The sequence below is a fragment of the Panthera onca genome, chromosome D1 (assembly GCF_046562875.1).
Source record: "Panthera onca isolate mPanOnc1 chromosome D1, mPanOnc1 haplotype 2, whole genome shotgun sequence".
NCBI classification, from domain to species: Eukaryota; Metazoa; Chordata; class Mammalia; order Carnivora; family Felidae; genus Panthera; species Panthera onca.
Genome location: NC_138348.1, coordinates 75,142,001 through 75,160,106, shown reverse-complemented (window position 1 = coordinate 75,160,106; position 18,106 = coordinate 75,142,001). Strand labels below are relative to the sequence as shown.

General features: G+C 37.2%; 1 protein-coding gene across 1 annotated transcript in view; it reads left to right on the top strand.

The window, feature by feature from the left end:
* The first annotated feature begins 5,575 nt into the window (after positions 1-5,575).
* Positions 5,576-18,106, top strand: part of SLC36A4 (solute carrier family 36 member 4) — a 50,749-nt gene continuing 38,218 nt past the window's right edge. The window contains exons 1-2 of the mRNA XM_060605385.3: positions 5,576-5,754; positions 17,568-17,691. Of these exons, the coding sequence (XP_060461368.2) occupies positions 5,703-5,754; positions 17,568-17,691 (176 nt within the window). The 5' untranslated portion in view covers positions 5,576-5,702. The remainder of the gene's footprint in view (positions 5,755-17,567; positions 17,692-18,106) is intronic.

The following is an 18,106-nucleotide window of genomic DNA, read 5'->3' as shown; positions in this document are numbered from 1 at the left end:
TCAGTCTACTTATTGTGCAGAGGATTTTTCCAATAACACTGTCTTGTATGCTCAGCTGTACATGTTGCAAGTACAAGTTTAGTGTATTGCTCCAAAATGTTGGGGAAATGAACATTAAGTATGGTAAGTCTGGGAATAAAAGTAATTCTGTCTATTGGTTCTTCAGTTTGAACTTCTTTTTTCTCTGGAGTGTCACACTTCTCTAGAGAACCTTCTTCAGGTCAGTTAATGAAACAAATGACATTTCAATTCAGTGGTTTTGATAAATGCCACATTGTATGAAGAATTTAGTTTTTCCAAATCCAAATGAAAAAAAGACATAATTTATGATTGATGATGGAATTTTGCACATAAATAATTTTAAAGAGGAATGGAGTAGTGGTTGGGTAGATTAATATGTTTAAATCTATTCTTGTGGGCCAGTAATCTTTAATAAGAAGGTTCCCTCTTATTTTGACTATAAAATTTCAAAAGACTATTTAGAAAATCTGCTTTATTCAGAGTCTTTCCATTCATTAAAAATGTAGGTTCTGAAACTGCTTTCTCTAGTCATAGGGCTGATTGGCATTAAAAAGAACTACACATAGGGAAAACACAGGAATATAAAAATAGTGAACTTCACATTATAGATGACTTTTGGGATATTTGACTTAATAAAAATTAGAAATTAGCAGGGACCATGACTTTTTCTTTTTTAAATTTAATGTTTATTTTTATTGTGTACTTAAAGAGTCAAATAAGACTTCTAACAAAAAACAAGTTCTTGCCCCTTTTTCAAGAGGCAACCACTTTGAACTTCTTTGGTAGATTCATTTGGTACTTACCTCCATGTTTCTACTTATTTCTACTTATATACTTATAGCACTATTAATGTTTCAGTTTTAGAAACTATGTTCTTGTAACTACAAAAGTGAGAATTTAGTCTTTTGCACAGATTTCATACAGAATATCTCTCCCCCACTCCAACCACACCTTCAAACAGGTTGTAATACATTCTCCCACTCTCCGTTAGAGTCATATTTTGATATTTTAGTATTGTGGCTTGCATGTATTCTTCACTGCCAAGGAAAATGATGCACTATCCCTGTATTTCTTTTGTCAATCTTGTTTGTGGATTATTCTCTCTTTGTGCCTTCCGTCCTCCAGCTACCATTTGGACCAACTGCTCTCCTTGACTTTCTGCACAACTGTGATACTGGAACTTCCCTTTGGCATCCTCTTGAGATTCTTTTCTCCCATGTTAAACCCCTGGTTTCTTGGATCCCAAGTCCTCTTATTTCTGTGTTTACTCCTTAATTTTGATAGAGCATTCCTCTACTGCTTTCTAAGAAAAGGAAGATGAAAAGTGAGTAAAACTCTGCATAGAGCTTATATAAAGCTCTTTTGAGCTCCCATATATCTTAAAATGTGTTGATTTCACCCTTTCATTTGACTGACAGTTTGGCTAGATATAAAATGTGAAGTTTGACATGTTTTCCTTCAGAAGTTGTAATGCAATGCTCCATTATCCTCTGGCTTCTGATGTTGCTGCTGAATTTCAGTATTGAATTGAATGTGAGCACCTTCCCCTTTTACTTTATTTGTTTTCATTTCAGGAAGATTTTAGGATCTTCCTATTATGCTCAGTGCTCTAAAATTTTATGATGGTATATCTTGGCATAAGTCTGTTTTCATCTAATGTATTGCTCATTCAGTGGATCCTACTGGTCAGGTAACAAATGTCCTTCAATTTTGAGAATTTGTGTTGTATTATTACTTTGATTTTTTTTCCTTCTTTCTTTTAGTCCTTGAATTTCTTCATTGAGATCTTAGATCTTCTGGGTGGATCTTTTAATTTTCTTATTTTTCTTTTTGTTTCTTTGTTCTACTTTATGTTCCCTAAACACTTTTCTAGGACATTCTATTTTTGTTTTAGGTTTACTCATGTTTATGTCATCATGTTTCCTAAGTTCATTAACAGAATAGAGAGGTCACTTAAGCAGATAGTATTTAAAAGATGGTGAGAAGTTTGTCTCTATATCCATTGAAAACATAAGAGAGGAAAACAGCCTTAAGATACATAATGAGTAATATTTTACATAGAGGGGAATCAAAGTAGGGTGGACACCTACTCAGTTTCTGAGGTCTGCTCAGCTTCTTTTGAAAACTGTTCCCTTTTCCATACTGTCATCCACATGGTTCCATCGATACCCGCCATGATGTATGACTTTCTCCACCACTCACTTGCCCAGTCTGGGGTAGGGACCTGATCCAATATGATCCCATCACAATTTCTGTCTGGGAAAATGTTAATTCGAAACTGAGAAAGAGACCAGTATTTTTCTGGACATGCAAACCACAAGCTCTAGAAATTCACAATTCTTAGGAACCATGTTTCCTGCCAGGTGAACCTGAGAAGCCAAGGAGTTCTGCGGCAAAAACTAGCACGGATGCACAAGCAGACGCACAGAGAAAAGCAATTCGTGGAGAAGGAGATAAAGTGTCAGAGGCATCGGGATCAGATGCTTCCGAGCTAAGTCACATCTCTATCCTAGGTATCTCAGTATCCTCATTAAATTCTCCTTTTGGCTCAAGCTAGTTTGAATTGGCCTCTTTCTCCATTACAACAAAGCATTCCTAAGTAATAGGCTTAGTAACTATTTGATGCTTTCTACGAACTAGACAAGTATTAATGCTTTATAAACTTTTTTTTTTTTAAGTAGGCTTCATGCTCAGTGCAGAGTCCAATGTGGGATTTGAACTCATGATCCTGAGCTCAAGACCTGAGCTGAGATCAAGAGTCAGACACTTAATGGATTGAGTCACCCAGGCACAGTGCTTTATACACGTTATCTCACTGAATCTTCACAACAACGTGTGAGGTTGGTAAAATTATTTTACATATGAAGAAACTTTACAGATCCAACTGCTGTATAATAGACACCACTATCTAGATGTTCCTTGGTATACATCAGCATATCAAAAACACACCATTTCTTCATCTATAAAATGGGGAAAGCTGTTCTTGCTGCCTGAACGGCTCTTCTCCCTACATACCCCGAGCTGATTCCTTCTTACCATGAGGTGTCAGCTTAAATGTTCTCAGACAACACTGTCCTGCCTACACAATCTAAGGTAGGTTCCTCAACAACACCTTATTTTTTTCACCAACAATGTAATTACATAGTATTTTGCATAGTTCTTTTCTTTTGCATGCTTTTGCACTAGACGATGAACTCCATGATGGCAGGGACTATACGAGTATTGTTTGCCTTTATAGCCCCTGCATCTAGTACACCCCTGGCACATGGAAATTGCTCCATAAATGTGTTTGGATACATTAACTATTTCATTTTTTTATTAACTTTTTTTAATGTTTATTTATTTTTGAGAGAGTACAAGCCGGGGAGGGGTAGAGAGAGAGGGAGACACAGAATCCAAAGCAGGTTCCAGGCTCTGAGATGTCAGCACAGAGCCCGATGTGGGGCTCGAACTCATGAACTGCGAGATCATGACCTGAGCCGAAGTCGGATGCTCAACCGACTCAGCCACCCACGCGCCCCTTAACTATTTCTAAATATTTTCTTTCACGTATCTATGAGGCTCTAGTCCACAACTTGCCACACCTAGTCCTACATGAGTACTACACGCAGGGCCCTCTGCCAGGCCCTGCTGAGAAAAAGACACAAAGATATAGCTTCTCCCCAGCAGGGGTTCACAGCATAGCATGAGACTCAAGCAATTATAATATAAGGGGAGAAGACTTACAACAGAGACATAAACAAAGTTCCATGGTTACAAAGGAGGAAATAATTGGGATATAATCCAGGAAGTTCAAAACAGGAAAGAAAGGAATTGCCAGGGTTGCCATTCAAATGGTTACATTCTTTATGTCTTTATCCTGATACAGTTTTTCCCCATAACCTCTTCCAAATTATAAGGCCTGGAGCAGAAGTGACAGCAAGTATCTCTTCAAGTAATGGTATGTGAAAACCATAATTCTCTCGAATCTTATTATCATCCCTATCATTTGGCTTATCTCCACATCACTTTGCAAAGATACTGAGTCTGGCTGCCTGCCTCAGCCCAGGCTTCTCCAAAGAAGCCCAGGCCTGTATCACAGATCAAGCCTTTTTTCTTTCCGCACTGCCAGATCTGCTTTCCTGATGCTGAGATTAGAGGACAATGGCTTTGATCCCTTTTAACACTCAAAGACTAATGTTCCTCTTTCACAACACTGCCCCAAGTATTCTCATTACAATGGATGGTTTTCTGGGCAATCACCAGTCTGATGCCTATTTTCTCTCCCACTGATTTCTAACCTAGTGCTCCATCAATGCAGATGAGAGACTATTCCTCTAGCTATGACCTAGAATGGAATTCTTCTCTCTCTCCCTTCCCATACATCTTTGTTACTTGTCAGGGACATTTCAAATCAAACCTTTCTTCGGGGTTTGCAGGCGTATGTGTGTGAGTGATTGGGGGTAGATATGTAGTAAAATAAATGGTTTTGGCAAACTGTCATTTTCACTAGTAAAACCTACAAAGGATGCAACAGGAGGAGAGATATAGATATTATGCAGCTGTGTACTTTTATAACCTCAGAATTAAAAATATTTAACACCACCACCGTGTAGCTATAACAGTGGTCCTAGAACCTAGACACCTCTCAGAAAAAGGCTTTCCTAAAAAGACCACACTGAAATGGAGAAGACCAAAAGTGTCTAGTGTCCTGAATTTAAAGAAAGATGAAGTGAAAGATAATGAAAGCGATTTCAAAATTAAAATATTTTCCTTTCAAACCAAAAGCTGGCTTCATCTATTGATTGATCAAATATTAATTGGTACGCACCTGAGAGGTCAGCTTTGTATACTGGTGGAGAGCCCCAGCTCTGACTGCAGATAGAATTCCATCTTTGCCATTTATTAGTTTCCTGTCCTTGTACAAGTTACTTAGCTTTGTGGGCCTTAGTTCCCTCATCAGTAAAACGGATATAAACATTAGAATTATCTCACAGGATTGTCATCAGAATTATGAATAGTGCTTAAGAGTGTCTGACACATCAGTACAATTATTCTTAACCTTAATTTTCTTTCAGCCGTGAGATTAACGCCAAATATTTTTGGAGGGCACTGAAAAATCCTTAAAGTGAAACTATTTGACTAAATTAAATCCTAAGATTGAGTGCATCCTGAATCTCTAAACAGGGGCATAGGAAGACGGATAACCAAGGAATAAGTCAGAACTCCAGCATGGAGAGGGGACAATCCCCTCCTACTCTGCATTCTCTCTGGTGCCTTACAGAATGCTGAAGCCTTGCAAATTAGATGGGCCCTTCAAATTTAAGTTCGTGGTCACCTTTTAAGTCCTCCAGGGAACTACAGGCCTGGGTCCCCGCCAGCTCTGAGCTCCCATGCCAGTGACCTCCAAACCGCCCCTTGTGTCCCGTTATACCGCCCTCTTCCGCCTGGTCTCCGCTCCCTCGCGTCTTCCCCCGCCAGCGCCGCTCGTCCGCAGCGCGGGGCGAGCCCCAGGACGGCCCCTCGCGCGCCAGCACCGCGGCGGGCCGGGCAGCGTCACTGCGCATGCTCCCCGCCGCGCGGGTGGGGTCCTGGGGGCCGGGAGGCGGGCGCTGGGCGTGGGTCGCGCTCGGCCGGGAAGGCCTCCGCCTGTCTCCGGCCACGCAGCGGCGGGGGAGCGGCGTCCTGGAGACCCCCGAGAGATGGAAGCGGCGGCGCCGGCGGCGGCCGAGGCGGCGGGGCGCGAGGAGCTCGGTGGGTGCTGCGTGCCGGCGGGGGCGGAGGCCGCGTGCCCTCGGGATGCGCCCGGGCTCCGGGCCGGCGCTTGGCCTCGGCCGGGGAGGCGGGAGCTGGCGCCGGGCCGCGGCTGCCGTTCATCCGCACGCGCGTGGCCCTGGAGAGTCGCGGGTGGCTTTCCTGGAATGGTCGGGGGCTCTTGGGGTCATGGGTCTGGCACGGGTATGAATTGAAAACCCGGCAGGGCAAACCTCCGTGGAACGTGGGATGAGCTGAGGCTCGGGGAGGTGACTGACCCCGGGATGGCACCGGCGCAGGAGCGGGTTGTCTGACCGGAGAGCTGGGCCGGCGAAAAGCCCGGCCTACCAAGGGCGTCAAATGGGCGTGCGTGTGTGGGTATATGTGTTTGTGTGTGTGTGTGTGTGTGTGTGCGCGCGCGCGCGCGCGCGTTGGGGGTGGGCTGCGTTGTGTAAACACGTCAATGGCAAGCGAGAGCCTGCGCGGTGAATCTCCGCGTCTCCCCCAGCGATGCTTTAAGGCTTTGCGATCGCAGCAGCCCCGTTCTGAGTCCTTGGTGAATCCTTAATTTACCGGGTGCCACCGAGGAGTGGCGAGCGCGCCGAGTTCACCTAACTGGACAGGAGAGACCTGTAGCCAGCTGGATTGCCAAAGTTTGTTTTCCTGTTTTCCTCTGGTCTCTTATCTCCTTGGCGACAGGGCAAGTACAACACTGTTTATGGTTTCCTGCTGTCACAAGGAAAACAAAAGCAAGGGTCGGGGTAGTCTTGTCATTGTTTCCTGTAGTTGTACGAATTATATTTAGGAATAGTTTTAATTCGATGCTGAATGATTTTTTTTTTTTTAAGTTGAGCTTTAAAGAAGCACTTCATTATAGTAATTAATAGGTTGGTGTTCCTGTAATAATGGGCAGGGCACTTTGCAAGTGATTTCTTTCAAGTCCTAATAATGGTAGAAAAACTTAGCATTTTATTGATTGTTTACTTTGTGTCAAGCCGTGTGCTAAGTGCTATACATACGCACTGTTTCCTTTAATCTTCAAGACAATTGGGTGAGGTAGATGCTATTACTATCCCCATTTTATAGATACAGTAATTTTAAGTTAATTAAAGGCATAACCCAGATACAAACCCAGTTTGTCTGTTTTAAATTCACTAATAACGCCTCTTAGGATGTGGGGAAATGGGCATTCTCATGCGTTGATGGTAAGAACAGTGTAATGTAATTATCGTTAAAAATGCACATATCCTTTGACCCAGCAATTTTACTTCTAGAAATATTTCCCAGAGAAATAAGTCATGTAACAAATACTTATGTCAGGAAATGTTCACTACGTTATTTATAGTTGAGAAAATCTGGTAACTATCTAAATGTCCAATTAAAGGAAATTGTTTGGGTAAATTGCAATATAGCCATATACTGAATAGGTCATTAAAAGTAATATGGGACGATGTTTGCCACATACATGTTTTAAATGTTTATTTATTTATTTTGAGAAAGAGAGGGTGTGTGTGTGCATGGAGGAGGGGCAGAGAGAGAGGAGAGAGAGAATCCCAAGCAAGCTCCGTACTCCCAGTGTGGACGTGGGGCTTGATCTCACTCTTCTTTTCTGAAATTCAGGAAAGAGATGGATATGTCCTTTCTAGAAGTATGGTTGTAGCCGTGGGCTTGGAGAGAAATGGTTACACTCTGGATATACTCGAAAGTATAAGCAGAATGATTTCCTAACAGATTAGATGAAGGTTGAGAGTGAAACAGGAAACAGGAATGACTCCAGGGATCTGAGTATTTGGAAGAATGAAATTGCCATCAACTCAGATGTTATGGTGGTTTTATAGAATGTCTCCAGATTCTTTGATGTTTGTCTCTTCAAGAGGAGGACTTAATTTCCTTCTCTTGGAGTGTGGATTGGATTTACTAACTTGCTTCCAACAGACAGATGATGGTGGAAGTGATAATATGTGACTTCCAAGCCAGGTCTGAAAAGGCATTGTGCCTTGCTCTCTCTTTCCTGGATCATTCACTTGGGGGGAAGCCAGCTGCCATGTTGTGAGGATACTCAAGCAGATGTTAAGTAAGTAGGCAATTAGATTTATGTCTAGACCTAGTGAGAGATCTGGTCTGGAGATACAAATTTGGAAGTCATCAGCATTTAGATGGTATTAAAAGCCATGGGACTGAAGGAGAACATACAGGAGTGACTGCATGTATTTGCACTCTAAAATGTTACGAGTGGTTGTTTCTGGCTAGTGAGGTAATTTTAATTTAAAAATATTGCTTATGTATATATTTTCTGATGTTCTACAATGACAAAATATTATTTTCTACAATGACCAGATTTTAAAAATTGGATGGCTATGTAAAAGGCACTGGTAGAGATGTAAAGACACAGATTTTCTTAAGGTATGTTAGTAGCCATTTGTACAGCTTAAGGTCTACATTTCATAGGCAATGGAGAACTCTGGAAGATTTCTTGCTGTGCATATTTTCACCACTTCAGAAATGAGTAAGACAGTTACTATTCCCATATTGCATAGATAGTAGTTTATAGATTTAGAAGACCACATTATGTTATATTAAAAGAAGTTATTTCTATTTTTAGTTTGTCCTTTGTCAAAATAAAAGTGATTTATTTTGCTATTATAAAAGTAATGCTAGTTTATTACTCTCTTCTTATTTTTTTTCTACATTTTCCAGAGGAAGACAGTAAAAAGTACTCATGATCCCATTGGCCATCTCTATCCTTAACTTATTCCCCATTTTTGATGTGTTTCCTTGCTTTCATTTTAAATTAACTTTTTAAAACATCATTGAATTCATACTGTGATTATCCAGCTTTTTCACACTCAGCATGATATACTTTTCCCTGTTTTACTTAGACTTCAAAACTATAATTTAATGTCAGTGTAATGCTTTATAAAGTGGAGGTCCTGTAGTTAATTTAGCAATTTCCTGATTGTTGCACATTTAGGTTGTTTCCAAATTTTCAACATAAATAATGTTTCATTCAACATCTTTGTGCAGAAATCCTTTTTTTCTATATACTGGCTTGTCAGAACTGGAATTACTAGGTGAAAGGATAAACATTTTTAAGGTTTCAAGATATATTGGTAAATTAATGTGATTTTCTTTAATTCTGACTACAACTAGAAATTTAGGTCGATTTTTAGGTTAAGAAATTGAGGTTGAAACAATTGTCTGGGCAGTATAAAAGATCATACAAGTACTGCCTAATTTAAGAATGTTCCAATTTTCTGCCCTATTCATGTATACATACGGTATGTTATGTATCGTGTATAATATTGAATGAAGCTGGTGTTTCTTATTCATGTGGTTTTTCCATTTGTAAATAGAAATAACTGTGTTTAGGTAGTTTGCTATCCATTGCTTAGTAGTGTTTTATTTTATAAGGCATTGTTAACTCTTACCTAGAGTAATCACATAGCACTTTTTAGAACTGTCCAGTTCAGTACTTGGCCAAAAATTACAGCAGGACATTGGTAAATAATAGTAAATTATAATATAAATATAAAATATATAAATATAAATATAAGTATAAAATATAATATAATATATAATATAAATATAAAATAAATTTATATATAAATATAAATATAAATTATAATATATAATATAAATATAAATATAAATTAAATATATAAAATATAAATAAATATAAATATAAAACAAAATATAAAATAAATATAATAAATAAATATAATATAAATATAAATATAAAATATAAATTATAAATAAAATATAAATATAAAATATAAATTATAAATAAAATATAAATATAAAATATAAATTATAAATATAAATATAATATAATATTGAATGAAGCTGGTGTTTCTTATTCATATGGTTTTTCCATTTGTAAATAGAAATAACTGTGTTTAGGTAGTTTGCTATCCATTGCTTAGTAGTGTTTTATTTTATAAGACATTGTTAACTCTTACCTAGAGTAATCACATAGCACTTTTTAGAACTGTCCAGTTCAGTACTTGGCCAAAAATTACAGCAGGACATTGGCAAATAATAGTAAATTATAATATAAATTGTAATTTTGTAACTTTTAATTATGTTGTTTGAGTGTTCTGATTTTATTCCATACCTTTCTTAACTTTGTTAAAGCGTTTACCGTGACTGTGTTAGGTTTTTAAGTACTTGTTTCTTCTGCTAGTCTCTATTTCCTTCTGGCCAGCATAACACATTTTGGCTACACACAGTTTGCACCTCATAAATGCTCAAAATTATTAATTGTTGATAGTAAATTAATTAATAAATTTCTTGTCAGAAATTTACATTTAAAATCCTGTGCAGCATGATTTGCTTCTAATATATCATTGTGTAGGAAGGGGAGGAACACTAGTGTTTACTGACTACCTCTGTGCCAAGAACTAGGCTCTGTGCTTCATAAATGTTACCTCATTTCATTACCATAAAACCCCTGTGAGGGAGAAGTTACTGCTCTCATTTTACACGTGAGAAGGTAGGCCCACAGGAACCCTGGTTAAAGTATAAATCAGATCAGGTCACTCCCCTGCACCAAACTCTGTTGCTGTGTTGTCCAGTGTGATAATCTGCAGCCGTACGTATATTTGAAATGTTGTTTGTCTAAATTAAAATATGATGTACGTGTAAAATGCACACTGGATTTCCAAGACTTAGTATGAAAAATAAAATGTAAAGTATCTTGTTAGTAATTTTTTTTGTTGATTACATTTTCAATGATAGTATTTTGAATATATTGGCTTACATAAGATATATTATTAAAATTAATTTTGCCTGTTAGTTTCCTTTTTCAAAAATGTGAGTACTAGAACATTTAAATTATGTTTGTGGCTCATGTTATATTTCTGTTGTACAACGCTGCTTTAGGTGGCTTTCATGCCACTCAGGATGGTCTGCAAGGCTGTGTAGCATCTGCTACCTCTGTTACCTCTGATCTCGCTTACTCCCCCCTTGCTCTGCCCTCTCTGCTCACTCTGGCCTCCTTCTCCTGAACACACCAGGCTCTCTGCATCCTCAGAGACTTTGTCTTTGCTGTTTCCACTGCCTAATTGCTCTTCCCCCAGATAACCACATTGTTCACCGCCCCGTCCTCCTTCAGTTCTTCTTTAAAACCCTACTTTCTCAGTGAGGCCTAATTCGGCTGTCCTATCTAAAACCATAGACTGTCCCTCCCAATCCCTATTTTCCTTCTTAACATTTAACACTAGCATACTCTCTATTTTACTTATTTATTGTCTCTTTCCTTCACTAGAATTTGAGCTCCATGAGGGCAAGAATTTTTGTTAGTTTTAGTAATTGCTTAATTCCCAGCATCTAGTAATACCGACACATATTGGGTGTTAATATTTGTGAAACTGAATTAAAAAGGATTGCAACCTCTTTTATGAGCACATTCAATCAGAAGGCATTTTAATGTGTGCTTTAGATTCAGTAACTATCTTGTATCTTTCAAACTTCATACAAACAAATCATGATTCAAAATCATGATAATGTAATCGGCCCTAAAACCTGACTGCTTCACCTACTCTTAGTTTACTTAGTTTAACAAATACATATTTCTTACTATGTAATGTTACCTAAATAATACAGGCTAAAACTGCAGAGAAGGTCTTAGGGAGTTATATTTTTAAGCGTAGCTTTTAAAAATACGTTTAAGCATATGGTTATTTAACTAATAATATGTGTCATATTGCCTTAATGATAGATGAGAAACAATTTAGAAACGTGTACTTCTTAAATTGCTAACACTGTTAAGAATAATTTTATCTCAAATAGTTTCAGATTTAAAAAAATAGCTCTTTTTAATCTCACTGTTATTTGAGAAGCTTCCTGAGATAATTAAATTTTTATTAAGGTTTTAAAGGTGAGGGTTCAGACAAATGGATTTAAAGCAAAGAAATATATATGAAAAGTTATTTTCACAGTAACTCATATTTAATGTTTCCTAGACCACATAAAATTGAGAAATAATGAATTTAAGAATGAGGGAAAAGTTTAAACTACAAGGCATTACAGTGTTAAACAAAATTAAATAAGACAGTTGCTATGCAGTATAAATTTGTTAAGACTAATTGTGAGCCCAACTAACTTTTAGTTGGGAATTTGACTGTACATTGTAATCCTATTTTAAAAACTTGATTCTGTGAATGATAGAACTAGTAGAGTACTTATGGATTATATTAACAACTCTAGATATTCAGGTTTAACTAAAAGATACTAAAAATAAGTGATCTGATGATACCATTAAAAGTAAACTTACAAGTTGTGAGAAAACTTTTTTTTTCTGACTTTTTTTCTGACAGGCATGCTGGCTGCTATGATCTCTTGGGAGGTATGCTTCAAATAATAGATTGTTCAGTGTTTGAAATATTGGCAGTGATAACTGTCTTTATAGAGAACTTAAATAGTGTATTTAGTAATGCACAAAATGTATAGTACATCCTATGGCAGAAAGAAATTAGTTCAAATAATGACAATTTGAATAGCTGAATGAATAAAAATGCAAATGAACTTAAGAGTCAGCAAGAGCAATGGAGTAAATTTTAGAATGAAAATATTAACACGTTTCTGTTTAAAGATAATGCAGTGAATAATGATGATTGTTGTCAATTAAATTCATATATTGAAGTCCTAACCCTTTAGTACCACAGAATGTGACCTTACTTGGCAATAGGATCATTGTAAATGTAATTAGTTAAGATAAAGGCCACACTGGAGTAGGGTGGTCCACTAATCCAGTATGACTTGTATCCTTATAATAAGGGGAAATTAGGACACAGACATGCATACAGGGAAAATACCCTGTGAACTTGAAGATAGCCATCTATAAGCCAAGAAGAACAGCCTGGAACAGATCCCTCTCTCCTAGCCCTCAGTAGGAACCAGCCATGCCAACACCTTGATTTCAGACTTCTAGCCTCCAGAATTGATAATAAATTTCTGTTTTTTTAAGCCACCCACTGTGTAGTACCTTGTTATAGCAGCCCTAACAAACTAATACCGTGGTTTTACAAGATAAAGTGTTAATTTACTTTGTATAGAGTATAACAGAAAAGATATAGGATCTGTTCAAACAAATGATGAACATAGTTTATAATATTAATAGATATCAGAGTAAAGTGATGTGGTAGGTATCCCAGCATTAGCTCTCTAATACTGAGAAACAATTTACTTAAATTTTCACGGTGCACAGGTTTAAGCTGAGCCACTTTTGATACTGAAGAACAAGAAACTAGGAAATCCTGCAAAATAGTCTGTGGAGAATGTCCTGAAGATTGAAGGGTTAGAAAAACTACCCAAAGGCAAAGTTAGGGAATTCCTATCATAGAAAATCCTCATTAATTTAGATTCTATGCGTTTAGAATGTTTACTAATTCATTGATCTTATTTTACACATACTAGTAACATTATTAGAGGAGGAATATTTAAATTACTGAAGAGTAGGCTATTTTCAAGCACTTTCCAATATCTTTTTTTTTAATTATGTTATATAAACATTTACCATGAGATCTGTCTTCTTAACAGATTTTTAAGTGTACAGTATAGTATTGTAATCCATAGGCACAATGTTGCATGTCAGGTCTCTAGAACTCACTTACCTTGCATAACTGAAATTTCATACATGTTGGTTAGCAACTCCCTGTTTTCCCCTCCACACTGGCTGGCAACTACCACTCTCGTCTTTGTTTCTATGAGTTCGGCTATTTTAAATTCCATAAATAGGTGGAATTGGGTGGTATTTGAACTGTGACTAGCCTATTTCATTTAGCATAATGTCTTCAAGGTCCACCCATGTTTTGCATATTAAAGAATTTCTTTTTTAAGGCTAAATAATATTCCATTGTGTGTATATATCCTATTTTCTTTATCCATTTCTCTGTCAGTGCATGTTTCCACATGCTGGCTGTTGTGAGTAGCACTAACCTGAGCACGGGAGTATTAACATCTCTTCAAGCTCCTGATTTCAGTGCTTATGGGTAAATTCTCAGAAGTGGGACTGAGTCATATGGTAATTCCGTTTTTAATTTTTTGAGGAATCTCTGTACTGTTTTCCTTCACAACTATAACATTTTGCATTCCTACCAACTGTGTAGAAGGGTTCCAGTTTTGCCACATCCTCACCAATATTTGTTGCCTTTTTTTTTTTTTAAGTTTATTTTGAGAGAGAGAATGAGCATGAGCAGGGAGGGCAGAGGGGGAGGGAGAGAGAGAGAGACAGAGAGAGCGAGAGGAAGAGAATCCCAATCAGGCTCCATGCTGTCAGCACAGAGCCCGATGTGGAGGTCAGTCCAATGAAACATGATATCATGGCTTGAGCTGAAATCAAGAGTTGGACGCTTAACCTACTAAGCCATCCCGGTGCCCCACCTTTTTATTTGTTTTTATAATGACCACCCTAATAGGTGTAAAGTGACATTCATTGTGGTTTTAATTTTCATTTTTCTGATGATTAGTGACATTGAACATCTTTTCATGAATCCATTGGCCATTTGTGTATCATCTTTGTTCAAATCTTTAGCCAATTTACTAATCTGATCTCTAGGTTTTTTGCTCTTGAGTTGTAGGAGTTTCTTATATATTGTGGAAATTAGCCCTTTATCAAATATATAGTTTGCAAAGTTGGCAAATATTCTTTCCCATTCTGTAGGTTGGCTTTTCACTATGTTGACTATTTCTTTTCTTGTATAGAAGCTTTTTAATTTGATGTAGGTAGGCCCTCTTGCCTATTTTTGCTTTTGTTGCCTGTGCTTCTGGTGTCATATCCATGAAATCATTGCCAAAACCAATGTCTGAGGCTTTTTCAAGTATTTAGGTCTTTAATATATTTTAAATTGATTTTTGTGTATGGATTGAGATAAAGATCCACTTTCCTTCTTGTGCATGTGTATATTCAGTTTTCCCACGACTATTTGTTGAAGAGATTTTCCCCATTGTGTATTCCTGGCACCATTGCCAAAGATCAGTTGACGATATATGCATAGATTTATTTCTGGGTTCTCCATTTAGTTTCAGTGGTCTATAAGCCTAGCTTTATGCTAATATCATACTATTTTCATTACAAAAAAATCCCCAATACCCAAAACAATCTTGAAAAAGAAGAACAACGTGATCATACTTCCTGATTTCAAAATGTATTACAAAAATATATATTACAAAGCTAACGCATCTTCCAGTATCTTAAAGTATAACTTTACTCTTATGAAAAACTGTTGTAATGAGTTCCATTTGGTACTGGGATAATGAAGGCTGCCTAAATCCTAGTCTCTCTACATGTCCTCCCTTAAAAACCTGTTAATTCAAAAAGGAGCACACGTAAACCATTCATGAAGTTACTCTTTTAGCATTAGTAGGAGACCAAGATACCACAAACCTCAAATTTTCTATAAGCAGAAAAATAAACAGCAAAATTCAGAGTACCTGTTGCTGCTGCAAGCAGTGAAAGTGGGGAGGGTTCTTTAGAATCTCTGGAAAAGAGGAGAGGGGATTAGGAGGTCTAGAAGTATAGTAACCTTGGCAAAACATTGCTTCTGGAGGAGAAGGAGATAAAAGGAGCAATCTAGATGTCCCTCTGATACCTGGAGGTGAAAAAAAAGAAGGAAGTAAGGGGCAGGGGGGCAGGTAGGGGACTAAATATCCTTCAGAAATGAAAGAGAACCAGAAAGATACCAGTTGCTCCCTATAACCCCAGTCAGTGAACATCATCCATTAAATAAACTGAACTTCATCCTGCTAACAGAAGGCACTACTTTCAAATTAGGATCCCTGTCCATGAAATGCCTAGCAATAGGAAAAATCATAAATAAATAATAGAGTACAAGGTGTCCAAGGGAGAACATATTGAAATGAAAATTTAATAGAGTCATTGAATTTCAAAGAAGAATTTAAATGAGTTAAAGACATCAAAAGGGTCAAAGAAAAAGTGGTTGAAATGGAAGACAGGCAAAGGAGATTTGACATATAATTGGAATCTCTAAAGAAGAAAAACAAAATATTTGAACTAAACAGATATTAATCCAAGAAAAATGTCCAGAAATAAGAAAGCCAAAATCTACATAATCGAAAAAGCCCACCGTGTCCCTGGGAAAATTGACTCAAAATGCTTAGACTGAAGACATATCATAGTAAAACCATTAGATCTTAAAGGCAAAAATTCCTCAGGACCTCAAGCAAAAGGGACAAAGTATGTAATGGCTCAGAAAATTAGTTTGTCATCAGACTTCTCTAGAGTAGCCTATAAAGCAAGGCAAGAGTGGAGCAGCATTTTCAAGAAACTCAAAGATATAAAGTGTAAGCCAGAGGTGTTCTGTCAAGCTGTCCTTCATAGCAAGGCTGTGGAAAAGCAGTTTAAAGCATGCTAGAACTTAGGAAATACTGTGTCCAGGAGCTCTTCCTAGAGAATGTAGTAGAGCAGTGGTTCTCAAAGTGTGGTTCCCAGACCAGAAACTTCAGAATCACCTGGGAACTTAGAAATGCATATTCTCAGACTCACCCCAGGCCTGCTGAATCAGAAGCTTTGGGGCGAGGTACATCAATTTGTGTTTTCTCAAGTCCTACGTGTCATTGTGATACACAGTGTGATACACAAAAGAATGAACTTCTTCCAGCCAAGGAATGATTGAGAACACTTTGGCAGAGGACGGACAGCAAGCATTTAATATTACCAATTATATATATGTCTTTAAAGTATTGCACCAATATTAAACTGAGTTTAATAACTGTAATGTGAATATTCAAGAACGTCTTCTTGTTCCTAGAGAATACATGCTAACTTTAGGGTAAGGGGCTTTGATATATGTAACCTTCTCTCAGATAGTTCATAAAAAGTGATAAACATTTGAGCAACAAAAGGCAAACATGGCAAAATGTTAAAAATTGGTAAGTCTGGAAAGGATACATATGAGGGTTTTTTTTTTTTGGTACCATTCTTGCAAATTTAATGTAAGTTTTAAATTATTCCAAAATAAAAAAACTTAAAAAAATTATATGACCGTCATTCCTAACTAAATTATTTATGTTACCCCAGTTCTCTGTTTCATAGGTTTATTGTGTTTATTTGAAGGAAGCAACTTTTCATTTCTTTTAACTATCCTATACTTCAGGGGCATCTGGGTGGCTCAAAGTGTCTGACTCTTGATTTCAGCTCAGGTCATAATCTCATGGTCTGTGAGTTCCAGCCCTGCGTCAGGCTCTGCGCTGACAGCATATGGAGCCTGCTTGGAATTCTCCCTCTCTCTCCCGCCTCTCCTGTGTGTGCATGTACATGCTGTCTTTCCCTCTCTCTCAGAATAAATAAATAAACTTTATTTAAAAAATCTTGTTCTAGAGTTGTCATTCTCAGTCATGCTAAAAACTGTTAGATATAAGAGTACATTTTGATACTAAATTTTAAAAATTGGAATGGCTTTATAACTTAAAGTATTTAAAAATATGATTGCTATTTATGATATAATATGATTTGAAGAGAAGAGACACAAAATCATTTGATTATTTACATTTTTTTTCATCTCATAGTTCTGGGATCATTTGCTATAAACCTCATGTGGACAAAGCAGAAAAAGTTTTGCATTGAATACTTAAGCTTTTCACTCTGCACTGCTTAGTCCAAACAGAATATCCAGCAAATAAGTCCAGTTGTTTTTTAAATATACTAAAACTCAAAAGTATTTATGTGAATTAAGTCAGAGTGGAAATAGTAAAGATGAGTACAAGCGGTATGTCCTTGTTTTAAAAATTGATTTATTACCACTTTAACTCAGTTTTTAAAATCATAGTGAAGCACTTTGCTTTTCTTTTTAAAGATATGGATGTAATGAGGCCCTTAATAAATGAGCAGAATTTTGATGGGACATCAGATGAAGAGCACGAGCAAGAGCTGCTGCCTGTTCAGAAGCATTACCAGCTTGATGATCAAGAGGGTATTTCGTAAGTATTACGGGTTATATGTGTCCTTTTCTTTTCATTCAGGGTCTATTTTGTAATCTATAGGTAAAGCACTTTTCTAGATACTACAGAAGACACACGGATGAGTCAGATATTGTCCCCACCCTCAAGGTGTTTATAGTCTGTTTGGGGAAGAAGAAATACATCTAAAATACAGAGCCATGTGTGGGAATTGCTGCAATTGATATGTATTGTCGCAATACTTGTTAAATGCTATGCATCCTGCAAGAAGGGAGATCTGATTGAAAGGAATAGAAATTTTAAGAGCAGTGGCTTCTGAAATAGGAGTTAGGAATTAGGCGGTTAAGGGTAGTAAACACTTTTTTTATGCTGAGTTAATGATGTGAAACAAAGTGGTGGTAAGAAAGCAGTGGAACCTTTTAGAACCCTTTTTTGT